This window comes from Anomaloglossus baeobatrachus, chromosome 8, assembly GCF_048569485.1.
Source record: "Anomaloglossus baeobatrachus isolate aAnoBae1 chromosome 8, aAnoBae1.hap1, whole genome shotgun sequence".
In the NCBI taxonomy this organism is placed as follows: Eukaryota; Metazoa; Chordata; class Amphibia; order Anura; family Aromobatidae; genus Anomaloglossus; species Anomaloglossus baeobatrachus.
The window spans coordinates 205838893-205858335 of NC_134360.1; the positions used below are offsets into that span (position 1 = coordinate 205838893).

Sequence of the window (19443 nt, forward strand, 5' to 3'; positions counted from 1 at the left end):
TATAGAGGTGTCATCAGGCTGTGTTCTGTCTAGGAGCCCCGAGGGGTGTAGGACGATGTTGCATAGCCAGCACCAGGTTCTGGGAACTGTGCCCATTCCGGGGGACTGGGAGCCGTAGGCTCTGGGCTGGCAGCGGTTGCTGCGGTGGTGGCGGGGAGCTACAGGGGCACCGGACTCACAGAAGGAAGAGGTGCTATCATCCCCTAGTAGCTCAGCGTGGCAGGATACATTAATAGTCTTATAGTTGTTGCTGTAGTTGTGCAGGGCATAAAATATGTGACTGCAGCCCCTGGCTGATGAGCCACAAACTCTGATTGTAATGAGGGAGCAATGCTCTGCAGAGTTAATATGCAAGTAAGGCTATAACTCATCCAGAACCCTGATGATCCCTTCCCCCCTCCTCCTCCTGCGTCACAGTTCCTGTGGGAAGGAGAAAGCCAGCTCTGAGAGACGCCCACAGGCTCTGATCACAACAAGAGGAAGCAATGCTCTGCAGATCCTGTGTGAGGAGGGTTACGCGCTTTCATGAGGGAGCGTGGCTTATCGAGTGTCGGAGGGGGCGGGGCTTAGCTCTGACAAGAAGGCATGAGAAAATATAATAAACAAAAAAATGATGGGAAGGGTCTCCCCTTCCCCCCTCCAGCCCTGCACAACAATGGTGGACAGAAAAACCTCTATAAGTGTTCCGCAGCAGCGGGTGCACTTAGTCCAGGGAGTTGTCCCCTCCCCCCGACACAGGTGGAATGCTATGCAGGAGTCTGCAATCACAGTTCATGTGCATCCAGTCAGTGTGACCTTTGCTCCAGTTTCCAGTCAGGGAGCCAGTGTGCAGATTCTGACGCCTGCTGTGCCCGGTCACAGAACGTGTATCAACTCAGACCCTGCCAGAGGGAGTGAGGAAGTTTTTCATCTGCTCTGGGGCTCTGGAAAACTCAGAAGGATCTCACCTCAACTCCTGTGGAGATGGCAGTCTGGTCACGCTGGTGCGGAGCGTATATCAACTCAGAGCCTGAAAGAGGGGCTGAGGAAGTTTTCATCTGCTCAGGGCTCTGGAAAATCAGTGCCATGAGACCTGTCGTCCAGTGAGTAACAGCCCAGGATCCAGCGTCGCAGGAGGGGGTACGGGGAGGCAACACTCCGCGTTCCCGCCTGTTGATGGTTTTGGGAAATCGGTCCCCGAAGGAACCGTTGCCCTCTAAAAACAAAAAATTCTTGCTGCAGTAATCTGCAGAGATGTGCCTCCTATAGACACTAAGCTAAAACTGGGGTTGCCTGGCCCGGCCAGGGGGTGTATACTGCAGAGGAGGAGCTATGCTTTTGCATCTACTTAGTGTCCTCCTATGGATAGGCAGCATAACCCCATAGCCCTGTGTTCCCCAATGAGGCGTCAGAGAAACATCTTTTCTTTACTCAGCATTTTGTAAATAACGTAGTCAGCTTCTCAGTAGAGTACACAGTCCATGTTTTAAAGCAACAAACTTCTGGATATCACCAGTAGATGATGTAGCAATTAGCTACTACTTCGCCATTAAGCGTAGCTCACTGATTGTCAGTACAGGGTTTGAAGGGTCAGTCCACGTCGAGCGGGGGCACCACTGCGTCTACCCTTGTAGGGTGCCGACCCCTGCGGTCAGGAAGGATAAGAATAGGGAATCTGCCCGAGATCCTCCCCGTGACCATAATTTAATGCATCAAACCACTCTGTTTTTAAATTTGCACTTTGTTGGTTTAATAGAATAAAGTATTGAATTTTAATGGTGGGGTTTGATTTTTTGAGGTGTAGTTCATCTGTTGTATCCATTTCCTCAGAAGTTTTATCTGTCATTCAATGCCTTCTGAATTGTCTTCCTTCTTCAAACGGATCGACAGTTCGACTGCTTAAATATTCCCGTTAATCTTTCCTTCCTTGTCAACCTTTATCCATTTATTGGCTTTCTCTTCTTCCCAAGGTGTGAGTTCATAAACACTGACTAGGATTGATTTGTATGGGTGACGTACAGGTGGTTTACCTTTGTTATCCCAAACTGAACGCCTTGTTTCTGCTTACTTCAGCCTTTACAGAAATAGTCTGATCACTTTCAGTTTTTCTTTGACAAAAGGTTCCCTTTAAATTTAATGCAGCATTAACAGCTTACAGGATATGGACAAGTGGTCACTAGAAGATGCTTTAGGTAAGTTACACTTTGCAGGTCCTTAATTCTTTTTTTTGGATATCTCTGATCTAGATGTTTATAGCATGTGTACATATAGTCATTGAGTCCATGTGTGCAATCTTCCCTGTTCCTTCACTGTACAGAGATAACATAAATAATCGTCTAATACTGCTATCACCTGCTTTCCAACCATTACAATGCACCAGTAACTTATAAGTTTCCTTTGATATCAGTATCAGTACTGCCATATATTGTACAAATAATCCTCCTTGCAGACTGGCAACATACAACACGTCTTTCACTGGCATGGCTAAGATCTGTCAATTTTACCGGGGCACATAAGGAGTGCATGTCCTCGTACCTTTTATAGTAATTCTCTTTCCATCAGCAAGATAATTGGTTTCCTTATTATTAAAGTGAAGTTTTCCGAGAACCCTTCTATCACTTGGCATGCGACGTGTTGCACCAACCCTGTAATGTTGGCTGTATCAGAGATTGAAGTTTTGATCTTTTGTTTAGTCTCTTTTGGAAATTTTTCATTTGTTCTGCTTTCCATATTGTACAGTATAAATTTTTGTAACATGCTATAGTTTCCTTCTTGTGTGCCTTTGCATCTGTGGCTCTAAGAGTGATTCCACTAACACCCGTCATGGAGTCCTGTACAAGTTACTTTCTTTACTTGCACTCGTCTATTAGCCTGGAGTTTACAGTATATATTCAGGTGTGTGGTCTGTGTCAGGCCTAGTATCTCGTGCACTGTCAGGTAAACCACATTGCAATATTGCTGTCCTTAATATCCTCACCCATCTGTATGTGTGCGTTTGCGTGTCCATGTATTATGCCGAATAAAGATCTTTACATTTTGGTAAATACTTGGCATACACACCTTTTTTGTATTGCTTTTTTTCCATCACTAGCAATGTTGGTGGTGCACCCTGTTTTCACATTCTGCTTGAGCACGTCTCTTTTCTCTGGTTTATAGCCTCACCCACTGACCTCATTTGTGTGATCACTTCCAGCATTGCATCTATGTGCTCATGCTTAACATTTTTTTTTTTACTAAACCTCTTTATGTACAGATCCTTAGCAGAAAGAACTTGCTGTTTAGACTTGATCTCTCATGTAGTTTTTGCAGAGCATCTAAAGGAGGGCTCATTTCTTTCTTGTCCCCATTGTCAATTAGTGATGAGCAGGCACTACCATACTCGGTACTGGTAACTAGTGATGAGCGGGCACTACCATACTCAGTACTGGTAACTAGTGATGAGCAGGCACTACCATACTCGGTACTGGTAACTAGTGATGAGCGGGCACTACCATGCTCGGGTGCTCTGTACTCGTAACTAGTGATGAGCGAGCACTACCATGCTCGGGTGCTCTGTACCGGTAACTAGTGATGAGCGGGCACTACCATGCTCGGGTGCTCAGTACTGGTAACTAGTGATGAGCGGGCACTACCATGCTCGGGTGCTCAGTACTGGTAACTAGTGATGAGCGGGCACTACCATGCTCGGGTGCTCTGTACTCGTAACTAGTGATGAGCGAGCACTACCATGCTCGGGTGCTCTGTACCGGTAACTAGTGATGAGCGGGCACTACCATGCTCGGGTGCTCTGTACCGGTAACTAGTGATGAGTAAGCACTACCATGCTCAGGTGCTCAGTACTGATAACTAGTGATGAGCGGGCACTACCATGCTCAGGTACTCAGGGTGGATAAAAATCTTGATTTTTTAAAAAAAATAAAAAAAAATCAGATTTTTTTGATTTAAATCAGATTTTTTTGATTTAAATCATTTGATTTAAATCAGATTTTTTAATCAAGTTGTACACAAGCAAAACTTTGTCTTTTTGCAAATCTAATTGTTTTACACAAATAAAAATATTAAAACAGTTGATTATGAAACCTAATAATTTTTATTTGCACTATTAAACACTCAGAATTGAACTACAGAGAGTTAGGGTACCTTCACACTAAGCGATGCAGCAGCGATCCGACCAGCGATCTGACCTGGTCAGGATCGCTGCTGCATCGCTACATGGTCGCTGGTGAGCTGTCAAACAGGCAGATCTCACCAGCGACCAGTGAACAGCCCCCAGCCAGCAGCGACGTGTAAGCGACGCTGCGCTTGCACGGAGCCGCCGTCTGGAAGCTGCGGAGACTGGTAACTAAGGTAAACATCGGGTATGGTTACCCGATGTTTACATTAGTTACCAGTGTGAGCAGGGAGCAGGGAGCCGCGCACACTGAGCGCTGGCTCCTTGCTCTCCTAGCTGCTGTACACATCGGGTTAATTAACCCGATGTGTACAGCAGCTACATGTGCAGAGAGCCGGAGCCGGCAGCACAGGCAGCGTGAGAGCTGCAGAGGCTGGTAACTAAGGTAAATATCGGGTAACCACCTTGGTTACCCGATGTTTATCTTGGATACAGCTTACCTCAGCTGTCAGACGCCGGCTCCTGCTCCCTGCTCGCTTCATTTGTCGCTCTCTTGCTGTCACACACAGCGATCTGTGTGTCACAGCAGGAGAGCGGCTTTGAAGAAAACGAACCAGGGCTGTGTGTAACGAGCAGCGATCTCGCAGCAGGGGCCAGATCGCTGCTCAGTGTCACACACAGCGAGATCGCTAATGATGTCACTGCTGCGTCACAAAAAGCGTGACTCAGCAGCGATCTCGGCAGCGAGCTCGCTGTGTGTGAAGCACCCCTAAGTACTTTTTAACAATAGCCTATCTCTAACGTTTGAAGTAAGCAAACATCTTCAGTGAATACATCAGTCCTTTAAGCCTACTGTTTATTTAGGACTTTTAATAGGAAAACCAGTTGTCCTGCTTTAGCAGTTCCTAAGCGGTTTCGGACTGTTGTGTGCACAAAACCAAATGAAGAAAACAATCTCTCTACTCCTGCGGATGAAGCCGATGCAGTCAGTAGCTGAGTAGCTAGATTTATTATCAACAAGTTTGGGCATGTCAACTGAATGCAGGGAAAAAGAAACTAAACCAAAACTGAAACCAAGCTAGAAGTGTGGAATTAAAGGGGCAGTATGAACAAAATGTGGAGGCTATTAATAGTTTATACAATTAAGACATGCTGCTTTTAAACACCTACCTATTGCCATATAGTAAAACAAAAAAGATTTTTACTTACTTTGGGGTCCCCCCCTCACCCTGGCGTTAGATCGTTGCCCCTAGTTTCGTCCGTGTAACTATGGGCGCACATGCACACTGCTCTCACTTCTCATTTTAATCGTGATTTATATTAAAAAAAAACCTTTTGATTTAAATCAGTGATTTAAATCATGATTAAAATCATGATTTAAATCGATCCGATTTAAATAGAAAAAAATCTTTTGATTAAAATCGTGATTTAAATCATGATTTAAATCGGCGTGATTTAAATCAATCCACCCTGCAGGTACTCAGTACTCGTAACTAGTGATGAGGGAGCACTACCATGCTCGGGTGCTCTGTACTCGTAACTAGTGATGAGCGAGCACTACCATGCTCGGGTGCTCTGTACTGGTAACTAGTGATGAGGGAGCACTACCATGCTCAGGTGCTCAGTACTCGTAACTAGTGATGAGCGGGCACTACCATGCTCAGGTACTCAGTACTCGTAACTAGTGATGAGGGAGCACTACCATGCTCGGGTGCTCTGTACTGGTAACTAGTGATGAGTGAGCACTACCATGCTCGGGTGCTCTGTACTCGTAACTAGTGATGAGTGAGCACTACCATGCTCGGGGGCTCTGTACTCGTAACTAAAGATGACTGAGCACTACCATGCTCGGGGGCTCAGTAATTGTCATACATTGGGGTAGAATGAACCGTATTACTTTGCACATACAGCAACCATTATCTTCATAATTAACAACATGGAGGATTACAGGAGAACTAATACAAACCAGAGACATCATCCAATACAGCATGAAGAGGAACTAAATGCAACTACAACAGTGAACACAGCACCATCTGCTAACTGCTCATGATCGTTTTAGGCTGGTTTCACACTACGTCTTTTTAACATCCGTTAAAAACGTTTTTTTAACGGAAGTACGGATCCTGTGCAAATCCGTTTTCACTGCAATGCATTTTCAATGGACTCGCGTCCACCTGCGTTTGCATGCGTTTGCGTCCGTTAGACGCAGGATCCGTCCTTTTGCGTTATTTTGACATGTTTCAAAAACGCAACATGTAGCGTTTTTTTGCTTTGTCAAAATAACGCATCTCACAGGATCCTTCACATTGCGCCGCGAGCTGCAATGCATTTCAATGAGTGCTGGATCCTGCGTTCAGTTGCGTTGTAACAGGATCCTGCTTTTGTACTGAGCATGCCCAGAAAGTACTGAGCATGCCCAGAACCAGTCTCCAGTGATCTGTCTATCTCTCTACTCCCTCCCTCACCCCCTCTCTCTCTATCTCTGTCTTTCCCCCTTCCTCTCCTGTCTCTCTCTCCCCTGCCTGAGAGCTGCGGACACTCGTAACCAAGGTAAATATCGCGTAACCACTTCTCTTAGTTACCCGATGTTTACGTTGGTTACGTGTGCAGGCAGCCCTGCTCCTAGCAGCTGCAGACACTCGTAACCAAGATAAATATCGGGTATCCAAGGCCGATGTTTACCTTGGTTACCAGCGTCTGCAGCTGTCAGAAGCCTCCTCCCAGTCTAGCTCCCCTCACTCCCGATCACATGACTCCAATGCCTGCCCCTAAATATCCAGTGCAGGATCCTGCAAAATAACATATGCGTTTGCATACGTTATTTGCTGTAAAAGCAGGATCCGTACTTCCGCTAAAAAAACGTTTTCAGCGGATGTTAAAAAGACGTAGTGTGAAACTAGCCTTACAAGCATAAGCCTGCAGCTGTTGTATATACCAACATGGCTATGATGGGAATAGCCCTTCATCTATATAGAATAAATGACATTAATGTAACATACCAAAGTGTTATACAGACTGATGTCCCCTTCCACCCCACTCTCCCTGTGCTCAAACTTCACGATGGGGACCTTGGCTGTTGTTATTGGCAAAATGTTCTTCAGGCCTGAACAAAGCAATGAGGACAATATAAATAATGTAAAAAGGTTGTGTATAATATTGATGTATGCAATATGCACGCATATCTACATACATACCTGGATGTCTTTTTAAAACCTTTGCCAATCCTTCAATTATTTCTTTGCAATTAAGTCTCTGTGAAAGATGAGAAAGATAAAAATGTACAAATCAATTTCCTTTTTTCTTTCCCACTGCACTCGATAAACATCTCATATGAACCCTAAAAGATTGTGCTGGACTGTCGGAGTCGCAGGTTTGGCTTACAGACTCCACAGCCCTGTTACTTTAGCAGTAAAAGCTTGACTTGGCTTGACAGAGCTGATCTTAAAGGGGTTGTCAAGTCTAAAATAACAAGTCTACAGTCCCTCTATGTCTCACTCTATGTGACTGCTGACTTGTGAATCCTCGCATTGTGCACACTGCGCACTGTGAAGAGTCACCGAAGTCAGAGCCGGGAACAGTGGTCACATGACTGCGGATATGCAATATGCATACTCCCGGCCAGAATACGACTAGACTGTTTCAGGCCTCGCTCAATGTGCTTGCATTAATCACACCGGAAACAGTCTAGTCAAATTCTGGCTGAGAGCATGCATATTGCATATCCACGGCCACGTGACCACCATTCCTGGCGTTGACAGTGGAGAATCCTTGCAGCAAACAGGGAGCATGATGTGAGGATTCACAAGTCAGCAGTCACATACAGTGCCACAGAGTGACTGCAAGTGGGTCATTTTAGATCAAACAACCACTTTAAAGGGATCAGAAAATGACCTATTGTGTACATCAGTTAATTTTTTTTATTGTAGCCAGCCTAAGGCACACCTGTGCAATAATGATGCTGTCTAATCACCACCTTGATATGCTACACCTGTGAGGTTGATGGATTATCTCTGCAAAGGAGACGTGCTCACTAACACAGAATTAGACAAATTTGTTACAATATTTGAGAGAATAAGGCCTTTTCTGTACATAGAAAAAGTCTGAAATACTTGAGATCAACTCATGAAAAATGGGAGCCAAGTTTTATTTCTCCATATTATTTTTTTTATTCCATATCACTACCTTGATTTAAAAACAAAACAACATCTGTGAATTCTTGCAATGTTCACGTTGGCCTCTACGTCTGAGGCTAGACTCATACTACATTTTCTGTACAAAAAAAAAAACCAACAACTTTTCAGCAGTCTCATTATCATCACAGGCAGGATTACAATGACCGGTAACACCTCTGTATACATGTCTATTTCTCAAAAAGTTTTAATAATCAAAAGCCTGGTTTACAGAATAGGTTCTTCTTTCATGATACACCACAGGTGAGTTTTCAGAACCAGTGGAGGTCCGGATTTCACATCTGACCAGGATAAAATATGTCTGCATAATAGAGAACTGAAAGGAAAAGGTGATCCAGTTCAGCTGTGGCAAGGATAACACTCTCATAGTGCAGGGATCCAATAGAAAGAAAAAAAAAATCCAGCTTCCGGCCTTGACAAAGAACGCAGGTAGCGTTCGAAACGCGTTGCCGCACATGGGCTCCCTATTTTGTCCATTGTAGTAACAAATATTTTTTATGTCCTTCAAAATAAAGTTTATACAAGATTTTACAATATTCCGGAAGCTGGATTATTTTTCTTTCATAATAGAGAACTGAAAGGCACCTTGACTTCCCTGATACCCAATATATAAAAAAAGAGAATATTATGTATACTGGACTGCAGATTATACATGCAATGTTGTGTAAAATATCTACTATTCCCAACCCAGAGCAGCGAACCTCTCAATTTGAAATTTTTACTAATCAATTTCTGGTCCATTTTCTTAGTGTTGAGTAACGCCAGGGGTTTTCCAGCCGTACACATTTCTGGGTCATACATAGGTCCTGCCATATGTGTCCTGCTATAGGTGATTGCAGACTCCTCCATTGATACCAAGAACAGAGGCCCTGTGTTCCCCATGCATAGTTCCGGGGGCATCATACACTTTCCTAGCATGTGAGACAGTTAATGTAATGTGTGCCCCTCCGTAAGAAATTGGAGCCACATTTTTGGCTTTTGTAATGTGGTAGGATCATATTTAAATACCTGAAAATTCACTTAATCTGACATTGCCCAGTAAAAGCACGACATTACCATTTAGCATCCTTACCTCCGCATTCTCGTGGCCTTCTACTGTCATACAGATGTCAAGATCGCTGTCCCGAAACCCAAATCCATTCTTGGATGATCCAAACAAGCACAGTCTGGTATTACCTATGTGAAATACTTAGTTGGTAAGTAATCATGCATTTGCTCTTCAGGTCGTCTCCCGCAGATCTTTCTCTATACATTTATATCTTATGCTAACTAAAACAAAGGATTTTACTAAACATTGTTGGCTTATCAATTGGAGAGACCTATCAATGTGTGACCATTGGCGAGAATCTCAAAACGTGGCATCACCACCGATTAGCGGATCAGGTGGGTAGTGGCGGCACTCGATGCCGTTCGGTAGCCCTCCTTTCAGACTCACCGTTGAACTCTTTCCGGATAAATCTCTCCAGATAAATGAGTATCTGCTCTCGGTTGTGCTGCTCAACAGGACTAGGAGACAATTCATCTGTATGACAACAAAAATAATAAAACTGTCCGTAAGAAACATTTCCACCCTGAGATACTAAAATCAACCACTGTGTAAGGAAAGCCGTGCAGAATACAAAATGGGGAAGATTCACTAAAGGGTCAGTCCCATCATCATAAATGGTTACTGTCGGCTAGTGCTTGCAAATACAAGCAATTTTGCATTTATCGCTTATTAAAATTTTTAGCCTTTCTTGAGATAGTAACACTTTTCTTATGCTTATTTGCCTTGTGACCAATCATCGCTGTTAAGACAATAGGACCCAGGACATGTTCAGTGCTCACAAGCTCTTTTCTATTTAGCTTGTAAGCACTGTTTATTGGAGATCTTTGTTACCTAATAAAGCTGGGCAGATTTATTAACGGAATGTGCCATTCATTTTTTTGCAAAATACCAGTGTAAAAAAAGGCAACCAGGAGGCTGAAAAAGTAGATTTTGGGTACTCACATTAAAATGTATTTATTGCAGACTTCATTGGGGGATACAGGAGACCATGGGTGTATGCTGCTGCGACTAGGAGGCTGACACTAAGCAAAAAAGTTAGTTCTTCCCCAGTAGTATATACTCACCAACTGGCACGGAGAAATTGGTAGGAGAAGCAACAGTAAAGCTGGGTTCACACATAGCGACAACAACGTCGCTGCTACGTCACCATTTTCGGTAATGTAGCAGCGACGTCCCGTCGCTGTCGCTGTGTGTGGCATCCAGCAACAACCTGGCCCCTGCTGTGAGGTCGCCGCTCGTTGCTGAATGTCCTGCTTCATTTTTTGCTCATTGCTCTCCCGCTGTGAAGCACACATCGCTGTGTGCGACAGCGAGAGAGCGACGAACTGAAGCGAGCAGGGAGCAGGGAGCTGGCTTCTGGCAGCCTGCGGTAAGCTGTAACCAAGGTAAACATCGGGTAACCAAGAAGCCCTTTCCTTGGTTACCCGATATTTACTTTAGTTACAGCGTCTGCCGCTCTCACGCTGCCTGTGCTGCCGGCTCCCTGCACACAGCCAGAGTACACATCGGGAAATAAGCAAAGGTTTGCTTATTAACCCGATGTGTACTGTGGCTATGAGTGGAGGGAGCCAGCGCTAAACGGTGTGCGCTTGTAACCAAGGTAAATATCGGGTAACCAGAGAAGCACTTTGGTTGGTTACCCGATATTTACCTTAGTTACCAAGCGCAGCATCGCTTCCACAGCGACGCGTGTCGTTATGATCGCTGCTGCATCTGCTGTGTTTGACAGCTAAGCAGCGATCATAACAGCGACTTACAAGGTCGCTGTTGCGTCACAGAAAATGGGTCCGAGACGACTTTGTTTTGTTGATGATCCAGCCAAGACGAGATAAGAGTGTCCAGGGTGATCTACAAACTCTTGCAACATGCTGAGTGAGAAGGAGCTTTGATTAGAATGTCATCCAGGTAAGAGATGACAAGAATACCTCTGGTCTGATGGATGGCCATGACGACTACCATCACCTTTGAGAAGACCCTGAGCCCTGTGGTTAGTTCAAATGGCAGTGCTGGGAATTCAAAGTGGCAATCATAAACTACTAAACACAGGAATTTGTGGTGGGATGGAAAAACAGGTATGTGCAGGTAGGCTTCCTGTATGTCTACCGAACACAGAAATTCTTCGGGTTCCATGAAGGCTATCACTGAACACAGCGACTCCATCTTGAAGTGGCAAAGACGGACACACTTGTTCAAAAACTTGAGATCCAAAATGGGAAGCATGGATCAGTCTTTCTTTGGGACCACAAACAGGTTTGAATTGAAACCAGAGAACCATTACGGAAAGTGAATTATGATACAGGACCTAAAGAGAAAAATCGATGTCCTTGAAAACAACAGGGAGAAGAAAAGGATCTCTGGGAGGGGGCGGAATATGAAGAAGCGAGAGTGAGGGTGAAAACTCTTATTTTGTAGCCGTAAGAAACTATGTTCTAACTCAAAGAATGTTGACACTATAGAAAGCCACTTGTCCCAGAACGGAAGAGCCAACCATCCACCTTGAGAGGATTCGCAGGTGGGGATGCATTGTCATGCTAAAGATAATCTGTTGGATCTAGGCGGCTTGCCTTGTCGTCCAGAAGGACTCCAGGAGAGAGCAGGCTTGAAGGAGGGTCTTCTTTTTTTCTCAACGGAAGGGAGACTTCTCCTGGTGACTGTTGTTTCTGGATGAAAATTGGCAAAAGAGAAAAGGGCGTCTCTTGATGGGTGGATGTTTTGGCTTCTGTTGTGGAAGAGAAGTACTTTTACTCCTGGTAGCGTCCGGGATGATCTTGTCCAGTTTTTCTACAAAAATTCTGGAGCCCTGGAAAGGGAGACTGTTGAGAGACTTTTGCATGCAGAGTCTGCATTCCAAGCATTCAACCATAAGACTCTGCAGATTGTGGCAATATTGCTGACCATGATGGCTAAACAAGCAGCTGCATCTAGTGACGCCATTAGAATATATTTGTCAGCATGGGCAATTTTGGCCGCTAGATCCGCCAGTTCGGAGAGGGAGCACCAGACAAAATGCCCTGGCAAAGGAGCTTAACCTGGTGAAAACTGACTTGGAAACCCATGTGAAGGCAAAGGACTAGCAGAGGGCCGATCCCATGGCCTCGAAAACAGATTTTGCTAGAGTATCGGTGTACCTGACGGAGGGATCCTTGAGCAAGGCCCCATCTGAGAGAGGAAGGATAGTGTTGGTGGAGAGCCGGAAGACTGGGGGATCCACTGAAGGAGAGTCATCTTTAAAGAAACTCATACGCAAAAGTGTATAGGACTTCCATGCATTTACATCTTTGGAAATATTTTTCTGGATGCTCCCATTCCATGGTGAAAATTTCATTGAAGTCTTTGTGGTTAGCAAAAACCTGAGGTCGCTTTAACTTCTTGAAAGGTACGGACTGTCCAGATTGAGTTGGTTCCTTATCATTTACATTAACGGCCATAATAAGACTATCCACCATATTTCAAAGCTTAGAAATCTGTTCAGAGTCCAGGGGCCGGACAGACCAGAGCAAACCCACACTGTGCGCTCGGTCTTTAGGGTGGAGGACAGAGCGACACAACTCCACTTTGTTGCCGAATCACAAGTTGATTTGCCTTCTACGGACACTAAACTAAAACTGATTATCTCTGTGCCAGTCGATGGGTGTATACTACCGAGGAGGAGACAGCTTTTTCGCATAGTGTCAGGCTCTTATTGGCAGCAGCATACACCCATGGTCTCCTGTGTCTCCCAAAGACGCGATAGAAAAATAAAATATTGTCTAACACGTCCGGCAAAATACGGCATCATAGTTTTCTTCTCCTACTTCCATAATGGAGCAGAGCGATAGAACTTAAGGGGCCTAGCTACTCCTTTTGTAGTGATAACCCATCCTTGGGATAGGTCATCAAAATCAGATCAGTGTCGGTCTGACACCTTGACCCGCACTGATCAGTCACTATCGCCTCTGGTGTCGTCCGGATGTAACAGCACAGCTCTGTATACCGTTTAGCAGCTGTTCTCGAGTATTGCAGCTCAGATCCAATTCACTTCTATGGGCGATAATGTGCAGAACTCAGCAGCAGCTGCTAAACAATGTAAGGAGCTGTTTTGTTCCACTATATATATCTGGCGCTTCCGGAGGTGAGAAATGCTGATCAGAGGGAGTGTCAGAGTCGGACACTCACCAATCTCATATTGATGACTTACCATAAATATAGGTCAAGATGAGAAGTAGACAACCCCTTTAAGAGACGCAGGTGTAAGCTTTGCAGAATGCAGATTCTACCTCTAAGTACAATATTGTTTGGTTAGGACTTAGAAACCCACCATAACACTTTTTGCACACTCGATCTAGTATATCCCGAAACCTGGCGGTCATTGTGGGCAAAGGCTTTAGGTCGATCTTCTTGAAATCTTCAGGACAGTCATCTTTGGAGTGCCCGTCACGCTTGCAGATGCTGCAGACGATGGTGGGCGGCTGTGATTAAAGGGATATGGTTAGTAAAAATATATCATTCATATATAGTCTCAGGCTACAAATGTCTCACATCCTACAGTCCAGAAAACCATTTGCCAATTAGATTATACCAGATTTACTATTGACTTTATTGAGGTTTCTCGCTGGCGACACTGGGGAACACAACACCGATGTGGTACAATCTCTTGCCACTAGGAGGCGGAAGCAAAAAACTGCTAGGATCTTATTCCATGTACCTACAGAAAGTGATCAATGTTTCTTTCCTTATTCTGTGTAGTAAATGACGGCAGGCCACCTCTGCAGAATTGGCCGCCAACTGTCATTGTCCAGCCTAGTAGTGTATGGATAGTAGACGGAAGCATCCGATTGGTCAGCCGTAGATTTATCTGGCGGGTAACAGTGATGGGGGTCCGACAAGTTCAGACATCCCACCTGTGGAAGTAATCACTGACTACCCCCAACTATTTCCATTATTGCCTATATAGTCAGCAAAGTGATGAGCGGACTCGCAGATAACCTAGACCGGTGGATCCGTGTTATCAGGTTTTGAAAATATGGATCCGGGCCAGATTCTGGTCCCATATAAATCTATGGGGACCAGAATCTGGCAATTAAAAATGTTGGTAGAAGGGATAAGGTGACAGGAGCAAGTGCTCATACTTACCGAGGCTCCGGCGTGGCTGTACACTGCTCCTGCAGCCGCTCATTTACTTCCTGAGCCGCTCATAAATGGTCATCCATATGCACTGCTTTCCCTACCCACCAGCCATCCCAGCATCTCTGACTGGTTACAGTCAGACGTGCCCCCAACCTGTGTTACAGCGTCTGACTGCAACCAATCACAGCTGTCTGTGGGTCAGTATCGTGGTATATAAAGAAATAAATAAAATATTTGGTGTATGGTCCCACCATATTATGATACCCAGCACAGATAAAGCATACAGCTACAGGCTGCAGCCCCCAGCCATGCACTTGTCTTGGCTGTGTATCAAAATAAGAGGGACTGTGTGAAGCTTTTTTTAATTTAATTATTTAAATAAATTAAAAAAACAAAACAAAAAAAAAACATTGTGCGGTCCCTCCCAATTTTGATACCCAACCATGATAAAGCCTGACAGCTGGGGGCTGGTATTCTCAGGCTGGGGAGACCCATGGTTATTGGGAGCTCCCCCTGCCTATAAATAGCAGCCTTCAGACACCCCGAAATTATTGCATCCATTAGATAAGCAGCCCAGGAAGTGAAGGAGAGTCCACGGGAGCAGTGTACAGCCACGCCAGAGCCTCGTTAAGTATGAAGCACTTCGTTCCTTCATATTTTCTTTGTTTTTCCTTTATTTTTCTTTTTATTCCCCGAGTGGACGGATCCAGATCAACACCCGGACCCGGGTCAGTCACTCAGAGAAGTTTGAAACCGTGCTGATCCGGACTTTTACAGTCTGGGTCCACCCATCACTATCAGCAAACCAATTGTAGCACTTTATAGATCGTATAGGAGATAACTGGTATAACCTGCTTGGACCCCCGGAGTCCCTGAGAATGGGGCTCTACAACCCCATCTTGAGCAAGCTCGGCCTCCGCTCCCTTTATTGTCAATGTGACTCAAAGAGATAACAGAGAGCTGTATGTCCATCCATCCAAAATCCAATGAATGGGATGTGTCTACATATTCAGGCCCTTCGTGGCACTGGTGGACGACAACCTCCGAAAGCACATAACTGGGCATCCCCAGACATTGGATGGTTTAGTACATGGAAGTGTCCAGACATTCCTTGGGATAGGGAAAGGAAGGAGAGCAGGGACCTTGCAGGCGCTGGTCCTCTTGGCACCTCCTTCATTGCCGCTATGTCATATGTTTTTGCAAGATGACGTGAATGCAATACAATAACCTGCTATGCAATTCTATGGATGAGGTTTGTTTTTTGGTTTTTTTTTTAGCAGTGTACTGATGTATTCCGGCCTTACGGAGGCCTTCATCAGCTAATACACCCCTATGGAAATCTTTAGCGTTCATGTAATGAACATGATGTGAATAGTGGCTATCATAAGTCATGGCAAATCCGGCAAAGCAACAAAATCTAGATATATTTTGAAAAAAAATGCAATAAAACAATGTACGTAATGAGTCCCTACCACTTCCTATTAGCATGGACCATGACGTGCAGCCCTTCTGGCTCTCCGCTGGTGTCGGCTGGGTGTATGTCACAGTGACATCCCAGCTTTGTATAATAATAGCAGGTCAACAATCTATTAAACTACTTTTATAGGCATCTTAGCTCAACAGGTTCCTGAAATGATAACATACTGGTCTGACAATATCTGCATGTAGTGAGCATCTCAGATACTCAGATATGCGGACAGCGGAGGATTGTACTGCGGCAATGGAGGTCCACTTTGCAGACAGATATAATCTATATGGCTTGTTGTATAGTTTTGCAAATACAGACTTCTATTGATGTGAATTCTTGACAAAAATGTGTCCCTCTCCTCTAAATCGAGGTTATGCATAGAGCAGGGCCAGCTCCAGATTTAACTGGGCTCTTGAGTGAGAGTCCCAGTCTGTCCCTCGTCACTTATAAGTCTCCCCTGACCGCTCGGCTTTAGAAGTGTACAAACATGGCAGATGTGGGAACTTCAGTAGCTCCTGCCTGCCATTATGATGCCATTAGAGCTTCATTTTCAACATCTTAGGCTAGGTTCACATTTCCGTTGTTTTGCATCAGTTACATGCGTTGCTTGACGCATGTGACTGATGCGTTGTACAACGGATGACAAAGAACAGAATTCATTGTCGGTCTCCGTTGTGTGTGGGGGGCGGAGTGCGAGATGGGTGGAGCTGAGTGGGGCCGTGGCGCTGAGGACGTCAGAGCCGCGGTCTGCATGGCTGGGGACAGGTGAGTGTGTGTGTGTGTGTACACATGCGGAGTGCGGGAGGGGGCGGAGCTGAGCAGGGAAGTGTCGGGCTCCCTGCACACGTAGCCAGGGTAAATATCGGGTAACTAAGCAAAGCACTTTGCTTGGTTAACCGATATTTACCTTGGTTACCAGCGTTCACCGCTTAGCGCTGGCTCCTTGCACACATAACCAGGGTAAATATCAGGTAACTAGGCAAAGCGCATTGCTTGGTAACCCGATGTGTATCCTGGTTATGTGTGCAGGGAGCCAGAGAGAGCATGCGCAGCGAAATCCTATGGATTGCGCTGCTCAAAAAACGTTACAAGCTGCGTTCCTTCCGCCCCACGGTCAGTCGTTCCACAACTGATCAGTCGGGCGGAGGATGCAACGCATCATCAGTCACAATCCGCCGCTCATACAAGTCTATGGGAACAACGGAACCCGCCAAACGGATTCCGTTGTTTACCAGAGCAGCGGATTGTGACTGATACAATTTAACGGAAGTGTGAACCTAGCCGTAAATGCTATTATCAAGTAGTTAAACTGTTCCAATCGGAATTAGCGCTGATGGCAGCAGACAGATTTAGGTTCTGGCTGTACAATGCAGCAGGCTCCTGTGCTGTATGGAGCAGGTCTAGCTCCTCAGCCCCGTATATACATGTCAGTCCCCCAGGACACAATGAGTGCTGGCACTTATTTGGGTTTGCCAGGTGGTGGTGCCGGCCTTATATACAGCCCCATATATAATGCTATGGCAGAACCTGGACACAACTGGTTTACTAAATCAATCTTCGATGGCCACACTGGTTAACACTGATTCAGCAAAACTCTAGGATCAGCAAAAATATGGACATAAAAACGGGGCAGTATCAAGGGGTTCTAAAAAAAAAAAAAAAAGATGAAAAAACACATTGCTTTATCTCAAAATGAGTGCCACTCCTGTCCAAAGGATGTGTTTCATCTCCACTGATGTGAATGAGGTTAAGCTGCAATACTACACAGACTCTGGACAGGTGCGGCACAGGTCTTGGTATTAGAATTCTGGACAACCCCTTTAAAGGGAACCTGTCACCACTTTTTTGGCCTATAAGCTGCAGCCACCACCACCGGGCTCTTATATACAGCATTCTAACATGCTGGATAAGAGCCCAGGCCGCTGGGTATAACATAAAAAACACTTTATATTACTTACCTAACGGTTGTGCTGTGGGCCTTATGGGGGTCTCCATTCTCCGGCGCCGCCTCTTTCGGCCATCTTTGTGCTCCTTCTCTAGCCGCAGTGCATGACGGGTCCGACGTCATACACACTCGCCGACATTCAGGTCCTAAGCAGGGCAGATCAAAGTATTGTAGTGCGTCTGCGCAGGACCGACTAGTGTGTATGATGTAGCCGCGTCATGCACACAGGCTTCAGAAAGAGGACGAAGATGGCCGAAAGAGGCGGCGCTGGCACCGGACAACGGAGACGCCCATAAGTCCCACAGCGCGCCCGTTAGGTAAGTATTATAAACAAATTTTTGTGTACTCACCGTAAAATCGTTTTCTCTTAGCCATCATTGGGGGACACAGGACCATGGGTGTTATGCTGCTTATCCATAGGACACTAAGTAGATGCAAAGATGTTAGCTCCTCCCCTGCAGTATACACCCCCTGGCCCAGCCAGGCTACTTCAGTTTTAGTACACAAGCAGTAGGAGAACAAGTAACAAAAAAACGTGAGTGAATACTCATAACAAAAAAGTACTGAGACAGAAAAAAGCTAAAGCCCAACAGGGCAAAAGGGTGGGTGCTGTGTCCCCCAATGATGGCTAAGAGAAAACGATTTTACGGTGAGTACACAAAAATCCATTTTTCTCTGACGCCTCATTGGGGGACACAGAACCATGGGACGTCCTAAAGCAGTCCATGGGTGGGTAAACAATAAACAAAGCAACCCAAGGACTAGTAATCAGTCCCAGATAGCCAGGAGCGCCTACTGAGATAGGTAGTCCACTATCGTTTGCAGAATTTTCCTACCTAGGTTCGCCTCTGTCGAAGCCTGGGTATGGACTCAGTAATGCTTTGATACAGTATGTAGTCAAGACCAGGTCGCAGCCTTACACCTCTGTTCCACTGAAGCCTGATGCCTAATGGCCCAAGAGGCGCCAACTGCTCGTGTGGAAGGAGTCCGCAGCCCACTAGGAATGGGCTTGAGTTGCAAGCGGTAGACCTCCTGGATCGCAGAGCGAATCCAGAGAGCCAGCGTTGCCTATGAAGCTGCCTCTCCTTTCTTAGGCCTTTCAAGAATGACGAACAAGGAGTCTATGTTCCTAAAGGGGCTGTCCTGGGTACGTAATATCTGAGAGCCCTCACAAGGTCTAGCGAATATAGAACCCTTTCCACCCTAAGGACTGGGTGTGGACAAAAGGAAGGCAGAACAATGTCCTTGTTCATATGAAACGGGGAAGTAACTTTCAGAAGAAAATCTGGAAAGGGGCGTAGAACCACCTTGTCCTGATGAAAGATCAGAAAGGGTTCGCGGCAAGAGTGCTGCCAGTTCCGAAACTTGTCTGATGGATGTAATCGCCACTAAGAATGTTACCTTCCAGGAGAGAAGAGCAAGAGAAGATTTCTTAAGAGGTTCAAAAGGGGACCTCTGGATACCGTCCAAACAGAGATTGAGGTCCCATAAGTCCAGCGACCGTTTATACAGGGAAACTAGATGGGAAACACCCTTGAGGAAAGTCTTGACCTGCGGATTGCAAGCTAGGCGGTATTGATAGAATATTGAGAGAGA

At 45.4% G+C, this 19443-nt stretch overlaps 1 protein-coding gene across 1 annotated transcript in view; it reads right to left on the minus strand.

Annotated features, from left to right (window-relative positions):
• The window catches only part of TUT4 (terminal uridylyl transferase 4), a 209217-nt gene that overhangs the window by 87471 nt on the left and 102303 nt on the right, over positions 1 to 19443 (minus strand). The window contains exons 14-18 of the mRNA XM_075320092.1: positions 13626 to 13776; positions 9716 to 9802; positions 9353 to 9456; positions 7285 to 7342; positions 7090 to 7193 (exon numbers count right to left, since the gene is read on the minus strand). Of these exons, the coding sequence (XP_075176207.1) occupies positions 7090 to 7193; positions 7285 to 7342; positions 9353 to 9456; positions 9716 to 9802; positions 13626 to 13776 (504 nt within the window). The remainder of the gene's footprint in view (positions 1 to 7089; positions 7194 to 7284; positions 7343 to 9352; positions 9457 to 9715; positions 9803 to 13625; positions 13777 to 19443) is intronic.